This window comes from Plecotus auritus (genome assembly GCF_963455305.1).
Source record: "Plecotus auritus genome assembly, chromosome: 7".
NCBI lineage: Eukaryota > Metazoa > Chordata > Mammalia > Chiroptera > Vespertilionidae > Plecotus > Plecotus auritus.
Genome location: NC_137774.1, coordinates 178155322 through 178174218, shown reverse-complemented (window position 1 = coordinate 178174218; position 18897 = coordinate 178155322). Strand labels below are relative to the sequence as shown.

General features: G+C 50.6%; 1 protein-coding gene across 2 annotated transcripts in view; it reads left to right on the top strand.

The window, feature by feature from the left end:
• Positions 1-8076: 8076 nt before the first annotated feature.
• Positions 8077-18897, top strand: part of MIER3 (MIER family member 3) — a 23489-nt gene continuing 12668 nt past the window's right edge. Inside the window, exons 1-8 of one of the 2 annotated variants that reach the window (XM_080681430.1) lie at positions 8091-8113; positions 8950-8974; positions 12444-12589; positions 15207-15341; positions 15824-15895; positions 16784-16904; positions 17999-18084; positions 18706-18778. In XM_080681430.1, coding sequence (XP_080537556.1) covers positions 8105-8113; positions 8950-8974; positions 12444-12589; positions 15207-15341; positions 15824-15895; positions 16784-16904; positions 17999-18084; positions 18706-18778 — 667 coding nt within the window. In that variant the 5' untranslated portion in view covers positions 8091-8104. Of the gene's footprint in view, positions 8114-8949; positions 8975-12443; positions 12590-15206; positions 15342-15823; positions 15896-16783; positions 16905-17998; positions 18085-18705; positions 18779-18897 lie in introns of both variants that reach the window. The other variant, XM_080681431.1, reaches the window with a different exon arrangement.

The window sequence follows — 18897 nt, the reverse complement described above, 5'->3', positions numbered from 1 at the left end:
ACGCTCAACCACGTAGCCATACTGGCTGGGCCAAAAATATGTTTTAAATGTGTGACACAATAAAACATTTTACTTAAAAATACTATGTTGGCAAGAAAGTATTAAAATTAATAATATTTTCATTTCCCCTCCTTTTCCTGGGTGTGTTGGGGGTAAACAGGTACTTGTAAGATAAAAAAAAATAGCTGATACAATGAACAGTTGTGTAAGTCTTAGCAAAGTCTTTTTCATAAAATCTTAAGTGGATTATAATGAAGGACTGTAAGGGCTGGATAATAAATCCTTTTGCCAGTCAGGTAGCTTTTAATTCTTTGCTCTCAGCAAAGAAGGCAATCAAAATATCAGTGTAAGAACATCGAAAATAAGGTTTGACAGAAGATCACAGCGTGATACATTACTGAGTTCAAAGAACTGAGTGATGGTTTAGTAATAAAACCCTTCTCTTGCCACATACTTATTGTCTGAATATGGTTTCTCTGAGCTTACTTCTAAACAAAGGTTAAGAATATAATTGATGCTAGACTCATGCTCATTCTGGCATTAAGTAATATTCATCCACAGATACATAAACTAATTTTTAAGGTCCCATTCATCTTATTAAGAGATTGATTTCCAACGCAATTTTAATTTTTGTTCAGTACATTTTAATAAAAATTTGTAATGCATATATATTATTTTAATCAGTTGTGAATTAATAATTGTACTGATAATCTAGAACAGTGGTCGGCAAACTCATTAGTCAACAGAGCCAAATATCAACAGTACAAGGATTGAAATTTCTTTTGAGAGCCAAATTTTTTAAACTTAAACTTCTTCTAACGCCACTTCTTCAAAATAGACTCGCCCAGGTCATGGTATTTTGTGGAAGAGCCACACTCAAGGGGCCAAAGAGCCGCATGTGGCTCGCGAGCCACGGTTTGCCGACCACTGATCTAGAGGAAGGCTATTAATTTTGAGTGTCAATTTATAGAGATATTTTTGTTTTACTTATTATTTTTTTAACATATTTTATTGATTTTACAGAGAGGAAGAGAGATAGAAACATCCATGAGAGAGAAACATCGATCAGCTGCCTCCTGCACACCCCCTACTGGATATTGAACCTGCAACCAAAGTACATGGCCTTGACCAGAATCAAACCTGGGACCCTCCAGTCTGCGGGCCTACACTCTATCTGTTATAGTAATATATAGAAATGTTTAAAAATGTTTAAAAAATGTCTAAAAATGTTAAAAAGGTTCTAAAAGGTTTGAATTAACTTTCTTAAAACCTAAAGTGTGATATTAAGGACACAGTCCCTACTGCCCTGAAGCGTGTGTACCCCAGAGATTAGGATTTGAACCTCAGTTACTGACTCAGAGTGACTTGCTAAGGTAACCGTATGTGTGAGGGATGTACTCGCCCTCGATAACCACAGGTAGCCCTCAGGCCTGCTTGAGATGAACATGTGTGCATTGACGTCGTTCATTGAGAGCCACCTGAACTGCTGCGGGTACGAACAGGCTTTAAAAACGGGTCCTGACCAGCCAACAGTGCTCGCCTGTCGAGACCACCACAGAGGCACGTCCTTTTGTCAGTCCGGCAAGCGACGCCGCTCCACGCTCCTCTCTCTGCCAGACGACAGAAGAACGGCTAGTACCTCCCGATTGAGATGCCACCAAGCTCTCGGATGAGGAACGCCGGCCCCCTGCATTCGGACCGGACCCCCTGCATTCGGACCGGACCAGCCCAGCTGCCGGACCCCAGAGGACAGCACCACCGGGATCCCGTTAAGCCTGTACCCGCAGCATCAGGAACGTGTGTGAGTAATAAAGTGCTGTGTGATCTGCAACTTCATATGTGTCATGTGGTGTATTTCCTCCGGCAGTTAATGGAATCATTTTGCGTGCGCTTAACTTTGAAATGAAAGCTTCTGGTCTTTTCGGTCCTAGGCCTGCCCTTGGTCCTGTTTGCATAGAGCAGCCTCTTCGCTAGCAACTACTTGAAGGTCCCAACACCTACACCGTTAAAGTTTATCTCAAGAGACACCTTAGATAAACACCCCAGATCCTTTCCAGGGATCTACTTGGGACACTATCCACTGAGCCAAACCGGTTATGGTGAGATATTTTTGTTTTAGAGCAAGATAGTAGGGGATCAACAAAAGAGTTCAAGCCACGAAGCTTAGTTCATTGGGATGAAATCCTTCGGGGGAAAGAAAATGGGAATGTGAGTTCAAGGAGAAAGGCAATCATAAAATGCTCGTTGTTAAAGAAATGTTCATTTTTTAAAAAGAATGATGGATATATCAAATTGCTATGGTATTTAGATTCCATTGCATCCACTTTACAGTGTTGTATGAAAAAAAAAAAGTGTTGTGTGAAGACTCTTTTAAAATGACCATGACAATATGTTAGCAACTACTTAAACTCATGCGAAAAAATTAGATGCCAGCGTGGACTTGTGGAAAGGGGTACAGTTCTTCGAAATTCTTCTGAGAATACCCCTGAAATGTAAGGTCACTGAGTTGTAAGGGGGAACGGGCAATGGCACGCTGGTTTGAGGCATCATCTCGTGGGGAAGATGGCCTGGGGGCCAGGGTCCCTCCTGTATGAACTGGGGTTCACTCCCTCCCACCTCTCGAAGGCTCCTGTCCTTTTTTAAAAATTTTCTTTATTGATTAAGGTATTACATATGTGTCCTTATTCCCCCATTATCCCCCATCCCCCCTTCCCATGCCCTCACCCCCCCTGGTGTCTGTGTCCATTGGTTAGGCTTATATGCATGCATACAAGTCCTTTGATTGATCTTTCCCCCTTACCCTCACCCTCCCCTACCTTCCCTCTGAGGTCTGACGGTCTGATCGATGCTTCTCGGTCTCTGGATCTATTTTTATTCATCAGTTTATGTTGTTCATTATATTCCATAAATGAGTGAGATCATGTGATATTTATCTTTCTCTGACTGGCTTATTTCGCTTAGCATAATGCTCTCCAGATCCATCCATGCTGTTGCAAATGGTAGGAATTCCTTCTTTTTTATAGCAGTGTAGTATTCCATTGTGTAGATGTACCACAGTTTTCTGATCCACTCATCTGCTGATGGGCACTTAGGCTGTTTTCAAATCTTAGCTATGGTGAATTGTGCTGCTATGAACATAGGGGTGTATATATCCTTTCTGGTCAGTGTTTCTAGTTTCTTGGGATATATTCCTAGAAGTGGGATCACTGGGTCAAATGGGAGTTCCCTTTTTAGTTTTTTGAGGAAACTCCATACTGTTCTCCACAGTGGCTGCACCAGTCTGCATTCCCACCAGCAGTGCACGAGGGTTCCTTTTTCTCCGCATCCTCGCCAGCACTTGTCGTTTGTTGATTTGTTGATGACAGCCATTCTGACAGGTGTGAGTCCTGTCCTTGTTTCAGGCGCCATGCAGGTAATTTCCCTTCTGTGAGCCATTTGGTTTAGGCAAAGTTTACTACAATGAATTCCCTTTCTCAGAGCATAGTCGTTCATTCCTACAAAATATACTTGTTTCACACAAAAGTGGATATGTTTAGAAAAATGCAAAAAGTGTGATGTGATAGAGAGCTTAAATGTGGGCCTGACACTCTTTTATTTTTTAATATATTTTATTGATTTTTTTACAGAGAGGAAGGGAGAGGGATAGAGAGGTAGGAACATTGATCAGCTGCCTCCTGCACACCCCCTACTGGGGATGTGCTCACAACCAAGGTACATGCCCTTGACCGGAATCGAACCTGGGACCCTTCAGTCCGCAGGCCGACACTCTATCCACTGAGCCACACCGGTTAGGGCGGGCCTGACACTCTTATCCCAAGCCATGTGGAAGCTCATGGTGAGCATGATTTACTTAATGGGATTTATTTGGTCTACGTGGTCTTTAAAAAATGTTTAAGTTAGTTCACAAGTTTTATTATTCTTTTTTTAAAAAATATATTTCATTGCTTTTTTACAGAGAGGAAGGGAGAGGGATAGAGAGCTAGAAACATCGATGAGAGAGAAACATCTATCAGCTGCCTCCTGCACACCTCCTACTGGGGATGTGCCCGCAACCAAGGTACATGCCCCTGACCGGAATTGAACCTGGGACCCTTCAGTCCGCAGGCCGATGCTCTATCCACTGAGCGAAACCTGTCAGGGCTTATTATTATTATTATTATTATTTTAATATATTTTATTGATTTTTTAAAAATTTATTTCTTTATTGATTTCAGAGAGGAAGGGAGAAGGAGAGAGAGATAGAAACATCAATGATGAGAGAGAATGATCGATCGGCTGCCTCCTGCCCGCCCCCCACTGGGGATCAAGCCCGCAACCCAGGCATGTGCCCTTGGCCGGAATCGAACCTGGGACTCTTCGGTCTGCAGACTGACGCTCTATCCACTGAGCCAAGCCGGCTAGGGCTATTTTACTGATTTTTTACAGAGAGGAAGGGAGAGGAACAGAGAGTTAGAAACATCAATGAGAGAGAAACATCGATCAGCTGCCTCCTGCACACCTCCCACTGGGGATGTGCCTGCAACCAAGGTGCATGCCCTTGACCGGAATCGAACCTGGGACCCTTCAGTCCGCAGGCCGACGCTCTATCCACTGAGCCACACCGGCCAGGGCTATTATTATTTTTTGTTATAGATTTTTAGAGAGGAAAGGAGAGGGATAGAGAAAACATCGATGGGAGAGGATCATAGATTGGCTGTGTCCTACAGGCCTCCTATTGGGGATCATGACTGGGGAGCGAACCTGTGGCCTCCTGGTCCGTGGGCGGACGCTCAACCACTGAGCCACCCCGGCCGGGCCAGTTGACAAGTTTTAAAAAGCAGGAGAATTCACATAAAAATCCGGCTTTCCCAGCTGTTCCTGGACAATGAGAACGACTGGGGCGCTGGGCTGACACAGGCCCGAGGAAGCGCCGGTCTGCTGAGATGTCTGCGGCCCCTATTAGGGGGGGATCACCCTCGCCCTCCTGTTTGCCGCTGCCCCTCCTCACACTGGCTTGCTCCCCTCATTCCTGTGCTGCCGACGGCCACCGACGGAGACTGACTGTGGGTGTCTGCTGTGTTCCATTGGTTGTGGACTCGTTGATCGCCCTGGTCCATCCACACGGCATCCGCGGCCGTGGGTTCCTGGTGGCCACTGAGACTCCTGCTGGGACGGGACGTCCTCTAGTCCCCACTCCCGTGGACCTCCCGCAACGCGTTCCGGGTACAGTGTCCCGGAAGCCTGGCTTCCCCCGAAGAATGTGCGTCTTTCTCCCCAAAGACGAGAACCAAGCAACTGATTGCATTTACTTTTTTATTTTTTTTTTGCGTTGGCTCCGGAAAGCTCTAAGCCAAGTTGAGGCTTTGCTCTCGTGTCCTGTGTCCTGCTTGTCGGAACGCTGTCCCGGGCGTTAACCTCCCAGCCTAATCAGTTCCCCTGGCCCTCATCTTTCCTCCTCGCCTTTTCTTCTTTTAGGGCATGTATTTATTGTCCAGCACCTCAAATCCGTATTCTCTTCTGGATCTGCCTCATTTCTCCAGGTGGCGGAGGATCTCCTGAGGAGGCCCCACGGTTTCCTCTGTTCCTCGTTTTCTGAGCTGCTCCTCCGTCTGCCACACAGAGCAATCACTGGGTCCCATGAGCTTTCGAGGGATGAGGGCCCGGTGTCCGGCACAGGAGCTGCTTTCTATATAACGTCACCTGCCGTGTAGGGACAGCATCGGCACACCAACGGTAAGAGTAATTTCTTATTACAACTCCCCGGAATAAGGGGATTTTTTAAAAAATATATTTTATTGATATTTTACAGAGAGGAAGGGAGAGGGATAGAGAGCTAGAAACATCGATCAGCTGCCTCCTGCACACCTCCCACTGGGGATGTGCCTGCAACCCAGGTACGTGCCCTTGACCGGAATCGAACCCGGGACCCTTCAGTCCGCAGGCCGACGCTCTATCCACTGAGCCACACCGGTTAGGGCTCCAGGCCCTATTTCATGGCTCTGTCCACAGGGCGTGCTCGCCGCCACAGAGCTAAGTTAATCTTACTTGCCCTTCATTTCAAGCCACTTTTTATTTTTTTATTATTTAAAAAAATACTTTTATTGATTTCAGGGAGGAAGGGAGGAGAGAGAGAAACATCCATGATGAGAGAGAATCATTGATTGGCTGCCTCCCGCACACCCCACATAGTCTGAAATCCCCAGGCATGTGCCCTTGACCGGAATTGTGCCCGGGACCCTTCAGTCCAAAGGCCGGTGCTCTATCCACTGAACCACACCATCCAAGTCTTTGAAAACTCTGCATGCCTCGTTGAGGACAGTGCGACAACATGAGGGGGGTGGCGGGGCCTCTGGCTTCACAGTTGAGCCGTTTCTGAGTTATCTGACTGGACGGAAGGTCCAGCGAGCTCTCTCAGCAGGAAAGTGTACTTTTCCACGTCTTCATGACGTCCGGAAATGGCTGGAGTGATTTCTCCCTGAAATTTCCACAAATAAATAACTTTAGAGATGCCTTGGCAAGATGTGCAGAGTAACCCTCTCCCTTCCTGTCTGGACTCCAGTCTGCAGTGGGGGCACGGGGGGGGGGGAACCCCAAGTTAAAGCCCAGAGGGCTGATGTTTGGACTAAGAAACATCATGTAACCCGTGAGATCACAGCAGAACCCTCGCCTCTGTCACGTGCCACCCGGCTCAGCAGGAGTTGGGCGAGAGCTCTGGGGCCTGGGGACACTCACCTGTGCAGTCTTCCTCTTCTGCTTGTCCATGGACCTTAGCACAGACTTCCCCCAATTTTGGACTTTCTTTTCTATGCCCTTAGTTCTGGCCTCTGGCCGAAAGAGGATCCCGTGTCAAAGCAACTTGGAATGCCCAGCTGAACTTGCAGGATTTACCTCTGTGGGCCAACGAGTTTTTAGTATTTTTAAAAAAATATACTTGTATTGATTTCAGCGAAGAAGGGAGAGGGAGAGAGAGAAACATCAATGATGAGAGAGTCATGGATCGGCTGCCTCCTGCACCCCCCCCCCCCACCGGGGATCGAGCCCGCAACGTGGGCAGGTGCCCTTGACCGGAATCGAACCCGGGACCCTTCAGTCCACAGACTGACGCTCTATCCACTGAGCCACACCGGCCAGGGCAGTCCTTGGTATTTTTGTGAACTTTGCTCAAAGTTGCTCAGAATGGATACGGACTTGAAGGCGTTCGACTTCGGGCTCCCAGGGAAGCAAGGAAGAGCCGAGGCCACAGGCACGCACAGGAGCAGGCTCACCTGTGCCGCCTCCGCCCCCTCCATCCCCTGGGCCACCTGCCCGAAGAAGGACCCGCTTCCGTTCTGACTGTCAACGCCGGCCTCGGGGAGGGAGGCGGGGTGCAGTCTGAGGCCGGCGGGGCCTTGGACGTGCCCGCGACCCCGGCCCTCCCCCCGCCCGGTGCAGCAGGTGTGTCCCTCCGAGTGACTGACAGCCCGGGACGCCGGCGCTCCGTCCTGCGCGCACGTCCATCTCCCGCGTGTCTTCTCCGAGCTGCGCGAGTCTGTCGGCTCGTCATCGGCGCTGCCCCGCGGTGCGGGTGTCCTCCGGGGCCGGTCTGCACGGGCCGCTCCCGGCCGCGGCGAGGTGAGCCAGGCCGGGCAGGTCCGCCAGGCGCCGTCCAGGCGCTGTCATCCTGGGCCGCCGCCGCCCCCGCGCCCGGCCTGCCCCGTGGCGGTGGAGGAGCGCTGTGCCGGGGTCCCCGCGCGAGTCCCGCCCGCCGGCCCGCGGGGCCCGTGGTCGGGCCGTTGCCCCTACGTCCGCGCGCGCCCCGCTCGCCTCCCGTAGGGCAGGAACTTCACTGCAGCCGGCGCGGGGGCGCGTCGGACCGCCGGGCGGGGGGCGCGGGGCGGGTAGGCGGGGCGGGCGGGGCGGGGAGGGTGTGGAGGGCGGGGCGGGCGGGGCTTCGGGGCGGGGGGCGCGCGGGGCCGCGGGCCAGGGGCGTGGAGGGCGGGGCGCGCGGGCGGGGAGGACGGGGGCGGGGCCTCGGGGCGGGGCGCGGGCGCGGCGGGGCGGGGCCTCGGGCGGGGCGCGGGCGACGATAGGCCGGGGCGCCATCCGGGGCCTGCTCGGCGCCGCTCGTCGCCCTGAAGGCAGCAACATGGCGGAGGTGAGCGGGGCCCGGCGGGAGGCGGCTGCGCGGCCCGGCGTCCCCGCGTCTCCGGCGGCCTGGGCGTCCGGGCCTCCCCGCGTCCCCGGGCGGCGGCGACGGCGGGGCGGGCGGACGCGGGCTCCGGGCGGGACTAGGCCGCGGCGGCGGACGGAGGCGGCGGGCAGGGCAGCCGGCGGGGACGGCGCCGAGTCGCGGCCGCGGTGGACGCGGAGCCCGGGCGCTGCCTCCGGGCGTCTGCGGGCGGGGCGGGGGCTGCGGCAGTGCCCGGGCGGGAGCGGGCTAGGGCCGCGGGGTCCCGGCCGCGGACGCGGAGGGGAGCGCAGGGCGGGATGCGGGAGCCGGGGTGCGGGGTCGGCGGACACTGTGCGCTCGCTCCGGCCCTCGGCGGCCTGTGCCCCACAGGCTGGGGGCGCGTCCCCCGGGACCGGGGAACCGGAGGTGGCCGGGAGGCCGGGGGACCAGACCCCTCGGGAGGGACCGGCGTCTCCGCACTCGGGACCGAGGATGGGTCCGTTCCTGTTTGGGGAGACGGTCCGGCTGCGCTCCGGCCTCCGCTCGGCCCGGACAGGGGCCCCGGCGCGGGGTGCGCAGGTGTCGGAGGACGCGGCCAGGACCGGAGAGCCGGGGTCTCGGGGTCCCCGAGATGTGGGGTGGCGCCGGGGCTGCGCACCCACTGCTGCGGGTTGCAACTCACCGAGCGCCCGGGCGCCTGTGAGCTCGCATCCGCGCACCGGGCTCGGAGGGCGGCCGGGAGGGGCCGGGGCGGGCCGGTCTCCCTCGCACTTCGGCGGCCGCCCCGCCGCCCGCTCACCGCACGTCTCTTCTCTCTCCAGGCTTCCTTCGGGAGTTCCAGCCCAGGTGCGTCCCGTTCCCTCCTCCCCCGGGTGCTGGGTCCCCGGGTGCTGGGTCCCCGGGTGCTGGGTCTCCGGGTGCTGGGTCCCCGGGTGCTGGGAGCTCGGACCTGCAGCTGAAGGGTCCCCACGAGTGTGCCCCGAGTTCCTCCTGTTGGTGTTGCGTGTCAGTGTCCATGTTGGCAGGTAGTTGTGCTCAGCCGGGGGGGGGGGGTGGCGGGGGGGGGCAGGACCTCGGGGCCCTGCTGAGCCCTCACCACCTTCGCCTTCATGCCTCTTGCTCTTGTTGCTGAAAAACACTGTTGCAAAGCTGCCATCGGACGCTGCTCTTCCATTCTCACGTAGGGCGTTTTTTCCTCCCATTCCGAAGCCATCCTTCCACAGCTTCCCAAGTTTAGTGTTAATTCTGGTGTCTTCGAGACATCGGCAATTTGTCAGGACGTTGCCATCGATGGACCGCGGCACCCCTCCCCCCTGATTTTGTCTCACATTTTTCACAATTGAGAAATGTCTACAGATTGTGTTAAAGGCGGATTTTGAGAGTTACATAAAGCTGCCTTAATCAAAAGGAATGCACAACTTCCGAGTTTGGCCCAGAAAAGTGGTGACCGTTTTTGAGGTGACGACCTGAGACCCCGTTTCTTAGCCTCTTGGGGCTCGGAAGCCCGGTGCGAGGTCTGTCCCCAGCGTCTGCACAGGCATCGTTGCTGCAGTTGGGGGTCCCTGGCCAGGGCCTTGCCTCCTGTGCTAAAATGTGAGGGTGGCTTTGTTTCCATCGCCCCGCCGCCCAGCCCCCTCTTGGCTGCCTCCTTCCCCTCAGTCTCCAGGAAAAGCGCCTCCGAACTAGTCCAGCCCCTCACTTTACACTTGAGGACGCGCTGGGGTAACTGCCGAGCCCCTCATAGCGGAGCCTGGACCCGCTCCCAGACCCTCCTTCCCGCTGCCTTAGCAAGTGGCCCGTCTCCTGGCGGATCCCGGGTCTGAGCCCGCTTTTGAGGTCTCACGGAACTCTCATTTAGGGTGTTGTCAAATAGCGGCACCAAGTACAGGACATTTTTGGCTCTTTTAAAAATAGCCGTCCCTGTCTTTACATTTAAAAATGGTTTTACAGCCTTTCTCTAATTTTGAGACCAACGTTTTTTTGTTAGAACTGATTTCAGGAAAAGAATATTTATGTGCATGTTGCCAAACATCTGGATGATAATGGAATTTTTCCATTTTTGTATCACTGTCTGCTTTTAAGACGTTGCAATCTAAATAAAAAGCAAAAAGACTGTGGTTTTGGTGTTTGAACAAATTTATAACCTGTTTCCAATTGATTAGTTGATTTTAAAGAGAATTTTAGAGCTAGAAGAGACTCTTGAGGTCATTTAAGCCAACCCTGTGTGTTTTACAATGAAAAACTGGACCTAGGCCCAGAAGTTTAAATGACTGCCTCAGGTCCCAGGAGCGGGGAGAGAGCCAGGAGCAGACCGAGGCCCCCCGTGCTGGCTGTGAGTGAATACCTTCCCCCCGACCAGGAGCCTGCTGCAGGCACGTGGGGGGACGGCGGGCAGAACTCTGCCCTCGGAGTGGTGGGAAGTTATCACTACGTCACCCTGACACGGCGCACCACAGAGGTTTCCAGGAATTCCTCAAAAAAAGGAAATTTGTAATGGTGGATGTTTTGCTTTTGAGCTATTTAATATTTTTTTCCCTTTAAAATTGAGTTAATTCACCTATTGAGCAAATACTAGTTTTCAGCATTACAAAGGAAACATCATAATGTAAACCTCCTAAAGAATTAAGTCCCATAGAAATTACGTGTTTTCTGGAGCAAATGATCAGAGTTCTCCGAACTCGGAATCATAGACATTGACTTAAGTCTGTGTTTTTTTTCCATAGTGAAAAGTCTTAGGTCTAGTTCAGGATTTTATTAATGACCTCACACTGTCTGTAAATGTTTGAAATTTTAAAATAAATAGCTTGACCAGAAGGAGATCAAACTTTTTATGTTGAATGTGTGTCTTTCCACTTCTCCCTTCATTCACCTGGAGATTCTGATACTTCTCTCTGCTCTGAAAGTCACTGGTCTAATCAGATTAGATTTTGGAGTAAAGCAAATGGAGAAAACCCGTTTTTCATCACTGATACTATTCTCAGGACTATGGACCTTATTTTCTTTCCACTTGGTTTTCGGGGTGCCTGCTAGCCTCATGTTGGCCATTGACATGCATTACAATTATATGAGCAAGCATGACTGGCAGCGGGGTACACCTTCCAAACCTGCAGCCGCGGCTTTCTGCACTCCCCTCAGATAGCTTAAGAGCTTTCCTAGTGACCCCGAGAAGAGCATCTCTTTCCGTGCAATGCCCCCCGCGGAATGCGGGAGCTTCAGTGCCATTGTCAACGTGAAAAGGTAGAGGCTCTTACTGGCGGAATTGCTGGAAGCTGCTTGCTGCACAGAAAATGTGTTCCAAAACCAGATTTCTGTTGTGTTTGCACCTCTTTTTGAGGTTTAGGATTTGGGTAACATTTATATTCTCTCTAGTCCGCAGGCTGATGTTCTTATCGACTGAGCCAAACCGCTAGCCATGGTCGGCAAACTGCAGCTCGCGAGCCACATGCGGCTCTTTGGCCCCTTGAATGTGGCTCTTCCACAAAATACCACGGCCTGGGCGAGTCTATTTTTTATTTATTTTTTAAAATATATTTTATTAAAAAAAATATATATATTTTATTGATTTTTTACAGAGAGGAAGGGAGAGGGATAGAGAGCTAGAAACATCGATGAGAGCGAAACATCCATCAGCTGCCTCCTGCACACCCCCTACTGGGGATGTGCCTGCAACCAAGGTACATGCCCTTGACCGGAATCGAACCCGGGACCCTTCAGTCCGCGGGCCGATGCTCTATCCACTGAGCCACACCGGTCAGGGCACGGGCGAGTATTTTGAAGAAGTGGCGTTAGAAGAAGTTTAAGTTTAAAAAATTTGGCTCTCAAATTCCAATCGTTGTACGGTTGGTATTTGGCTCTGTGGACTAAGGAGTTTGCCGACCACTGGACTAGGGCTATAGTCTCTTCTCCCGAAGTGTTTAGCCTTCGTTTGTAAGAGATTCTTATGGAATCTTCCATTCATAATCCTGCTGATATTTTCCCATCGCTTTAGACAGTGTAACTAGCTCATGAGCAGGTTTGACTTTTCCGTTAGAACGTTTTGGGGCCACTCCATGTAAAAATCACTTTGCTGCTATTCAGCTCTTACTCGCATGGGTTGGACCCCTTGTGAAAGGTGTTAAGTTACTCTGCCTGCTTCCTTTGCTGGCTTACATACCTTTTCAGAACGGTATGGTCTTCCTTACAAGCTGTAAGGTATAGTGAATGCATTCAGTGAAGCCCACGTGGAAGCTTTAAAAGGAGCTGGCAGAAGGACATGTGCTGTTTTCTCCCGTAAGTAGCTTGTGAACTTGTAAAGTGAGTGTTTGCTTCGTTCCAGTTGGGTCTTTGTCTTCGGAGGACCATGACTTTGACCCCACGGCGGAGATGCTGGTCCATGACTATGATGACGAAAGAACGCTTGAAGAAGAGGAGATGATGGACGAGGGTAAAAACTTCAGCTCTGAGATCGAAGACTTAGAAAAGGTAAAGGACGGCACTTTAGTATTTTAATACAGCCTTTCAGCAAAGACTTTGAAATTCTGTTGTAAACTATGTTACAGTCTGTTTTGATCTAACTTTTACAGAATGGCACTGACTTTCCCATCATTTTGGAGGATAGCATAATAAGTGCATTTTAATTTAATTTTTCAAAATTATTTTACGTCTGTTAACCTAATTTTCAAGTGTGCACCCGCACAGTGGAGGAGGAGCTCTGACGGTTGTGCAGATGGACTCCTGGTGTCGGTGCAGGGCCTGGACTTAGTTCTGATCTAGCCCTGCCTCCACGCGTTAGACCGCGCTGTTCTGAGGCCCAGCCCGAGTTAACGGCAGTAGATACGGGGAGCAGTCTTCTCCTTCCAGTTGCTTACAGTCTGGTAGAATACTCTTAAGAAAATTAAAAGAGAAAAAGTTTTGCTCTATTTTAAAACGTAAGTTAGTAATATCTCATTTTCTACCCCCCAGTTGTCCTTTAAAAAATTGGCAGGAGTAAATGTAGTTTATAACTTTAAATCCAAAATCCATATAAATTCAAATGAACTGGATTTTAAATCACATATTTATACCAGGACAACAAAGAGAGGCCTGCCCTAGGAGTCACCTTGAAAAAATGTAGGATTATACTTATCTATAAATTAACCCAATTGGCAAATTTCTCATCAGCCCAGAATAACAAAGCCTTTCAGAAATACTACTAAATGTAATGAGAATCTTTTGAGGTTTTTAAAATTTATTTTGTTTTAATTTTTTGTTAATCCTCACCTGAGGATATTTTTCCATTGATTTTTTTAGGGAGAGTGGAAGAGAGCGGTAAAGACAGAAAAATATTGATGTGAGAGAAGCACATCGATTGGCTGCCTCTGACCAGGGCCCGGGCCCGAGGAGCCTGCAACCAAGGTCCATGCCCTTGACCAGGATCGAACCCGGGACCCTTTTGGTCCACAGGCCGACGCGCTATCCACTGAGCAACACTGGCCAGGGCTAATCTTTTGAGTGTTCATACCCTTTTTTCTTGTTTGGCATCTTCAGTGTGCCCCTGAGGCTGTAAGCAGTAGAAGGGCAAGACCTCGCTGTGTGCCCACGCTGGCACAGAGCCTCTGGGTGCAGGCACTGCTCTGGCAGCGTCTGCGGACACACGAGTCCCGGGACACAGCCTGCCTGTCAGCACTCCTGACTCAAGGTGGAGCTCAGCCTTTGCCCCGCGTGGGTCTCCCTGCCCCGTAACGTCCTTCCTGGTGTCTCTTCCATTCCCTGTGCCACAGTTTATGTAGCAAGTCAACTGGTCCATGAATAGATTGTTTTAAAATTATTTATTTGAATAATTATCAGTAGTTCTATACACTTTAGTAGTTAAATTACCCTTGAACAATGTGGAGTTAGGAGCACTGATCCCCACACAGTAGAAAATCCAATGTAACTTTTCCCCAGAAACTTAACTAATAACCTCGTTTTTTCAAAGATATATTTTTATTGATTTCAGAGAGGAAGGGAGAGGGAGAGATAGAAACATTAATGATGAGAGAGAGTCATTGATTGGCTGCCTCCGGAACGCCCCCACTGGGGATTGAGCCCACACAACCCAGGCATGTGCCCTTGACTGGAATCAAACCTGGGACCCTTCAGTCCGCAGGCCGATGTTCCATCCACTGAGCCACACCAGCTAGGGCACTAATAACCTACTTTGACCAGAAGCCTTAATAATACAAATAGCCAGTTAACCCATATTATGTGTGTGTTATACACTGTATTCTTATAATCAAGTAACTAGGAGAAAAGAAAACTATAACGTTCGTCTGCAAGTTTCTAAGAAGTTGTCACAGATATCCAAAAAGTTTTCCCAGTGTATAGGAAAAAACCCATGTCTGGGCGGACCCACACCATTCAAGCTGTGCGTTAAGGCTCACATGGACACTACTTTCCGATGGGTCAGTGCGGGGATCGGGACGGGGCCACTGTGGGGCATGGCCAGGAAGAGAGCTGGGGGTCCTGGGATTCGAACCCAGAGCGAAGCCTCAGTTTCCTCATCTGTCAGGTGGTGGCAATAATACAGATTTCACTGGGTGGTTCAGGAAAACGAAACCAAAACAGCTGGTGCAGAAGATAGACAGGTGCGTAGTAGGAGTACGGAAGGATCACTGTGTTGTGAACATTAATGATAAATACTGTTGGTGTCAGTAAATGTTCAGAAAAAGCTTCCCATCCCGTATCTTGTAATTAACATGCAGATAAACCAAGTAGTAAGCTATCAGTTGCAAGGAAACAAGCAGAAAGTTACATGAAGTGATTGATTGATTGATTGATTGGAAATGTTTTGAAGGCAAATCTTCATGCAGGTATGAAAGCTAGAGAAAAAAGTCTATATTAAAGCAAATATTTGAGGAATTCCTTAAAAAGTGAAGTGGAGCTGGAAAATGGGAAGGATGCTAAGGGTGAGGCTTCTGCTAGCTCCTGGACAAGAGCTGGTGCCCGAGGCTGCTTTCTGGCCGCAGAACAAAAAGGAGAACTCTCTGGCCTGGGACTCGATGCTCCCGATCATGGGCTTGGTGGACCTCGGGGGCCGCTGGCGGCGGGCGTGCCCTGAGTGCCCTTTGCCCCCGCACAGGAAGGAAGCATGCCCCTGGAAGACCTGCTGGCCTTCTACGGCTACGAGCCCGTGCTGCCCGCCGTGGGGGAGCCCAGTGCCAACAGCTCCCCAGGCGAACTTGCCGACGAGCTGCCGGACATGACCCTGGACAAGGTAAGCTCGGCCCCCGGGAGGCAGTCCGGGCCCACGGCCGCAGCCGCGTTACCGTTTCCTGGGCGCAGCGGAGTCCCTGCTCCCGAAGTGGGAGCCTCCGGCCCGCTGCTGCTCCACGCCGTGACTGGTCTCAGCGCTGTGCGGCCTGGGTCCCGCCTCTAAAGTAGAGGCTTCACCAGACTTTGCATGTTTCGGTCGTGGTCCGTGTTTCCCGTCTTTCCTGTCGACGTTGTGCCTGGACTTAGATTCTGCCCTAACCTCTGTGGATCCTGCTCCTGCGGACACTTGAATGCCTTCATCAGTAAATCCCCAGGAGGCTTCAGACCGAGCGGGCTCAGGCGGGAGGGTTGGCGAGAAGTTCTGCGTGTTGGGCTCTGCGAGGGACGGCGGCCGAGCGGCCGAGGCTCGGGCCGGTCTGCAGGCTGGTTGGGGGAAGGCCGTCCCGCTGAGGAGGATTCACACAGCACTGTCTCCGCTAACAGATCCCTGGGAAGCGTCCCTCGCCTTTCCGAGCTCAGGCAGGGAGAGGAATCCACATCTTGGAACCTCTTCCTGTGAGTTACGTTCCCCCTTTTCAGTCAAATGTGATATTGATGCACCACAGACCTCAGTGACCAGCCTCCCTCAGCCGTGGCGTGTCCGCTGTTACAGCACAAGTGACCACACTGCCTGCTGCTCTCCACGTCGGGCCACTTGGCAGAGTGGGCTCCAGGCTGCTGGGAGGGGCCGAGGAGGCTCGGCTTGTTCTGAAGTCACCCCTCAGTATCTGTTGGGGCGGGTGGGGGCTTGGATCTAGTCCCCACGAATAGCAATACCCAGGATGCTCAAGTCCCTTGTGTGAAATGGCATACCCATCGGCCCAGGCTCTGGAGCCCCTCCGGTGCCCTGTCAGACCCAGCGCTGTGGGAACTGCCCAGAGCTGTGTGGGGAAAAGGACGGGAGAAACGTCTGTGTTCAGTGCTGACAGCCTTTGCGGGCAGTGCGCATGCGCAACCCGGGACGTTTTTTTTTCCCCCAATTTTTTTTATTCCCAAATGTTTTTGATCTGCAGTGGGTTGACTTGTGGATGCGAAACCTCAGATACTGAGGGCAGGCTACTATATGTTTATATATTTATTTTGGCAGAAAGTGATTTTAATTGTTACCGCTTAGAAGGGAGATTGTTTTTGTTTTAAAGTGACTGAGAACTAGCCTGCAGCTTCAGATAAGGCAGTGTTGTAAATGCATAGTTATTAAGTAGGATTAAGTCTTGAATGTTATTAAGTATTTACGTGACATAAGTTACAGAATTTCAAATTCTCAAAACTAAGGGAGCTTCAGCTCGTTCTTAATTATGTCATAATGCCACAATAATGTTTATGAATAACGTCCTAAGAAGACATTTTTGAAAATTGGGAGATGGGATTATTTCTGACTGTAGCTCTGCATTCCTGTTCTCACAGGAGGAAATAGCCAAAGACCTGTTGTCAGGGGACGACGAGGAGACGCAGTCTTCCGCAGACGACCTGACGCCGTCTGTGACTTCCCACGAGGCTTCCGACTTCTTCCCGAGGCCTCTGCGCTGTAAGAACCCAGTCCTTGCTGGTGGCAGCGGGACGCTGCTCTGGCTTGAGTACATTTATTGCCTTCAGTAGCTTGTCAAAATATTCTAAGTGTTTTACTTAATTGACATAAAATGCTGTTATAATCTGAGTAAGAATAGAACCTTTTTTTTATTGGGATAGAGGTCAGCTAATATTTCATTAAAAATCAAAACATTTGCCTATTTTGCAAGGCTGCTTTCTTTCCCAGGATTCCTCTATTGCTGCGATAACACTACTTCAACCATGAACCTTATAGGCATTTTTTGGACTTTAGTTAAAAATCCCTTCCTCTCTTTCAACAATAAAAAATTTAAATAAAAAATAAAATAGCCCTCACTCCCCTGGTTTTGAAAACTATCAGTTGCTCAAAAAGCAATTTAAAAAATATGTATTTTTATTGATTTCTGAGAGGAAGGGAGTTGCGGGGAGAGAGAGAAACATCAATGATGAGAGAGAATCATGGATCGGCCACCTCCCACACACCCCCCACTGGGGATGGAGCCCTCAGCCGCGACCTGGCGCATAGGTTGATGTTCAACCACTGAGCCACACCGGCTGGGCTAGCATTTTTATTTTTAGTGATTTACTTACTCCTTTCCTTTCAGTTCTTGTGTTATCCCTTAATATTACCAGTAATATTTAGAAGGTCTTTGAACAGAAATAATGTCTTAGTGCAGCTTGCTTGTTTCCCAAGGGTTCTGTGGCCGAGCCGCTCAGCTGACAAGCCGAGAGACACCTGCCCACGGTGCAGGCTGGCCTGACGGCCGAGGGTGCGGCTCCCAGGGGCTCAGGCCATGGGAGCGGAACTCGGGCCCTGGCTTTTCTGAGCCGGCCGTGGGGTCGGCCTGTGCCGTCCCAGGCGCCTGACCGAACACAGGAAGCAGGAGGGCGCTGTCCCTGCCGCGGCAGCTGCAGGGCCTGCTTTGATGTGTCAGGAACGGGAGCAGCACAGGGGTTAGGATAGTCTTGCTGATCTTAGTTATTCAGCAGATTTCAGTAAGTTCCATGCGCCAGGCCCTCTTCCAAATGCTACAGAAACAGCCTCTTTTAAACATTCCGTTCTCTTCTTCTCAGCAAATACCACTTGTGACGGCGATAAAGAATCAGAGGCTGAAGATGTTGACACAGACAGTGGTAACTCACCTGAAGATCTGAGGAAGGTGAGTTGGGTTGCCCTAACTTAGTGGGCTATTTGGACCAATGTATTAAAGTAGCATTTTAGAACTTTTTTAAAAAAATACATTTTTATTGATTTCAGAGAGGAAGGAAGAGAGAGAGGGAGATAGAAACATCAGTGATGAGAGACTCATGGATCGGCTGCCTCCTGCCTCCCCCTACTGGGGATCGAGCCCACACCCAGGCATGTGCCCCGATGAGAATGGAGAGCAGGACCCTTCAGTCTGCAGGCCAACGCTCTATCCACTGAGCCAAACCGGCCAGGGCTCAAAACATTTTAAAAATAATTTAAGAGATTTTGGCCCTGGCCAGTGTGATTCAGTTGGTTGAGCGTCGTCCTATACACCAAAAGGTTGAGGGTTCGATTGCTGGTCAGGGCACATACCCAGGTTGCTGGTACAGTTCTCCATGTGGGTGTGTGCAGTAGGCAACCAATCGATGTTGCCCTCTCCTATCCATGTTTCTCTCTTCCTCTCCCTCTCAAAAAAAAAAATTGTAATTTTGTTATTACATGATGAGGATTTTTGATCTGCGGTAAGCAAGTAATGAGCTGGAAATTTTTTCCAATATTTAACACGTTGTTTTTACTTCTGAATCTCCCCCAGGAAATAATGATCGGTTTACAGTACCAGGCCGAGATCCCCCCTTACCTTGGAGAGTGTGATGATAATGAGGAAGGTAAGGAAGGCTTTTGATTCCTATAGTATTGGTAGGCCAGGTGGCCCTTCATGCGCGTATGTAAACGTCTGATTGGAAGCCAGCCTTGGTAATGCAAAGATGGACTTGAACGGGGACCC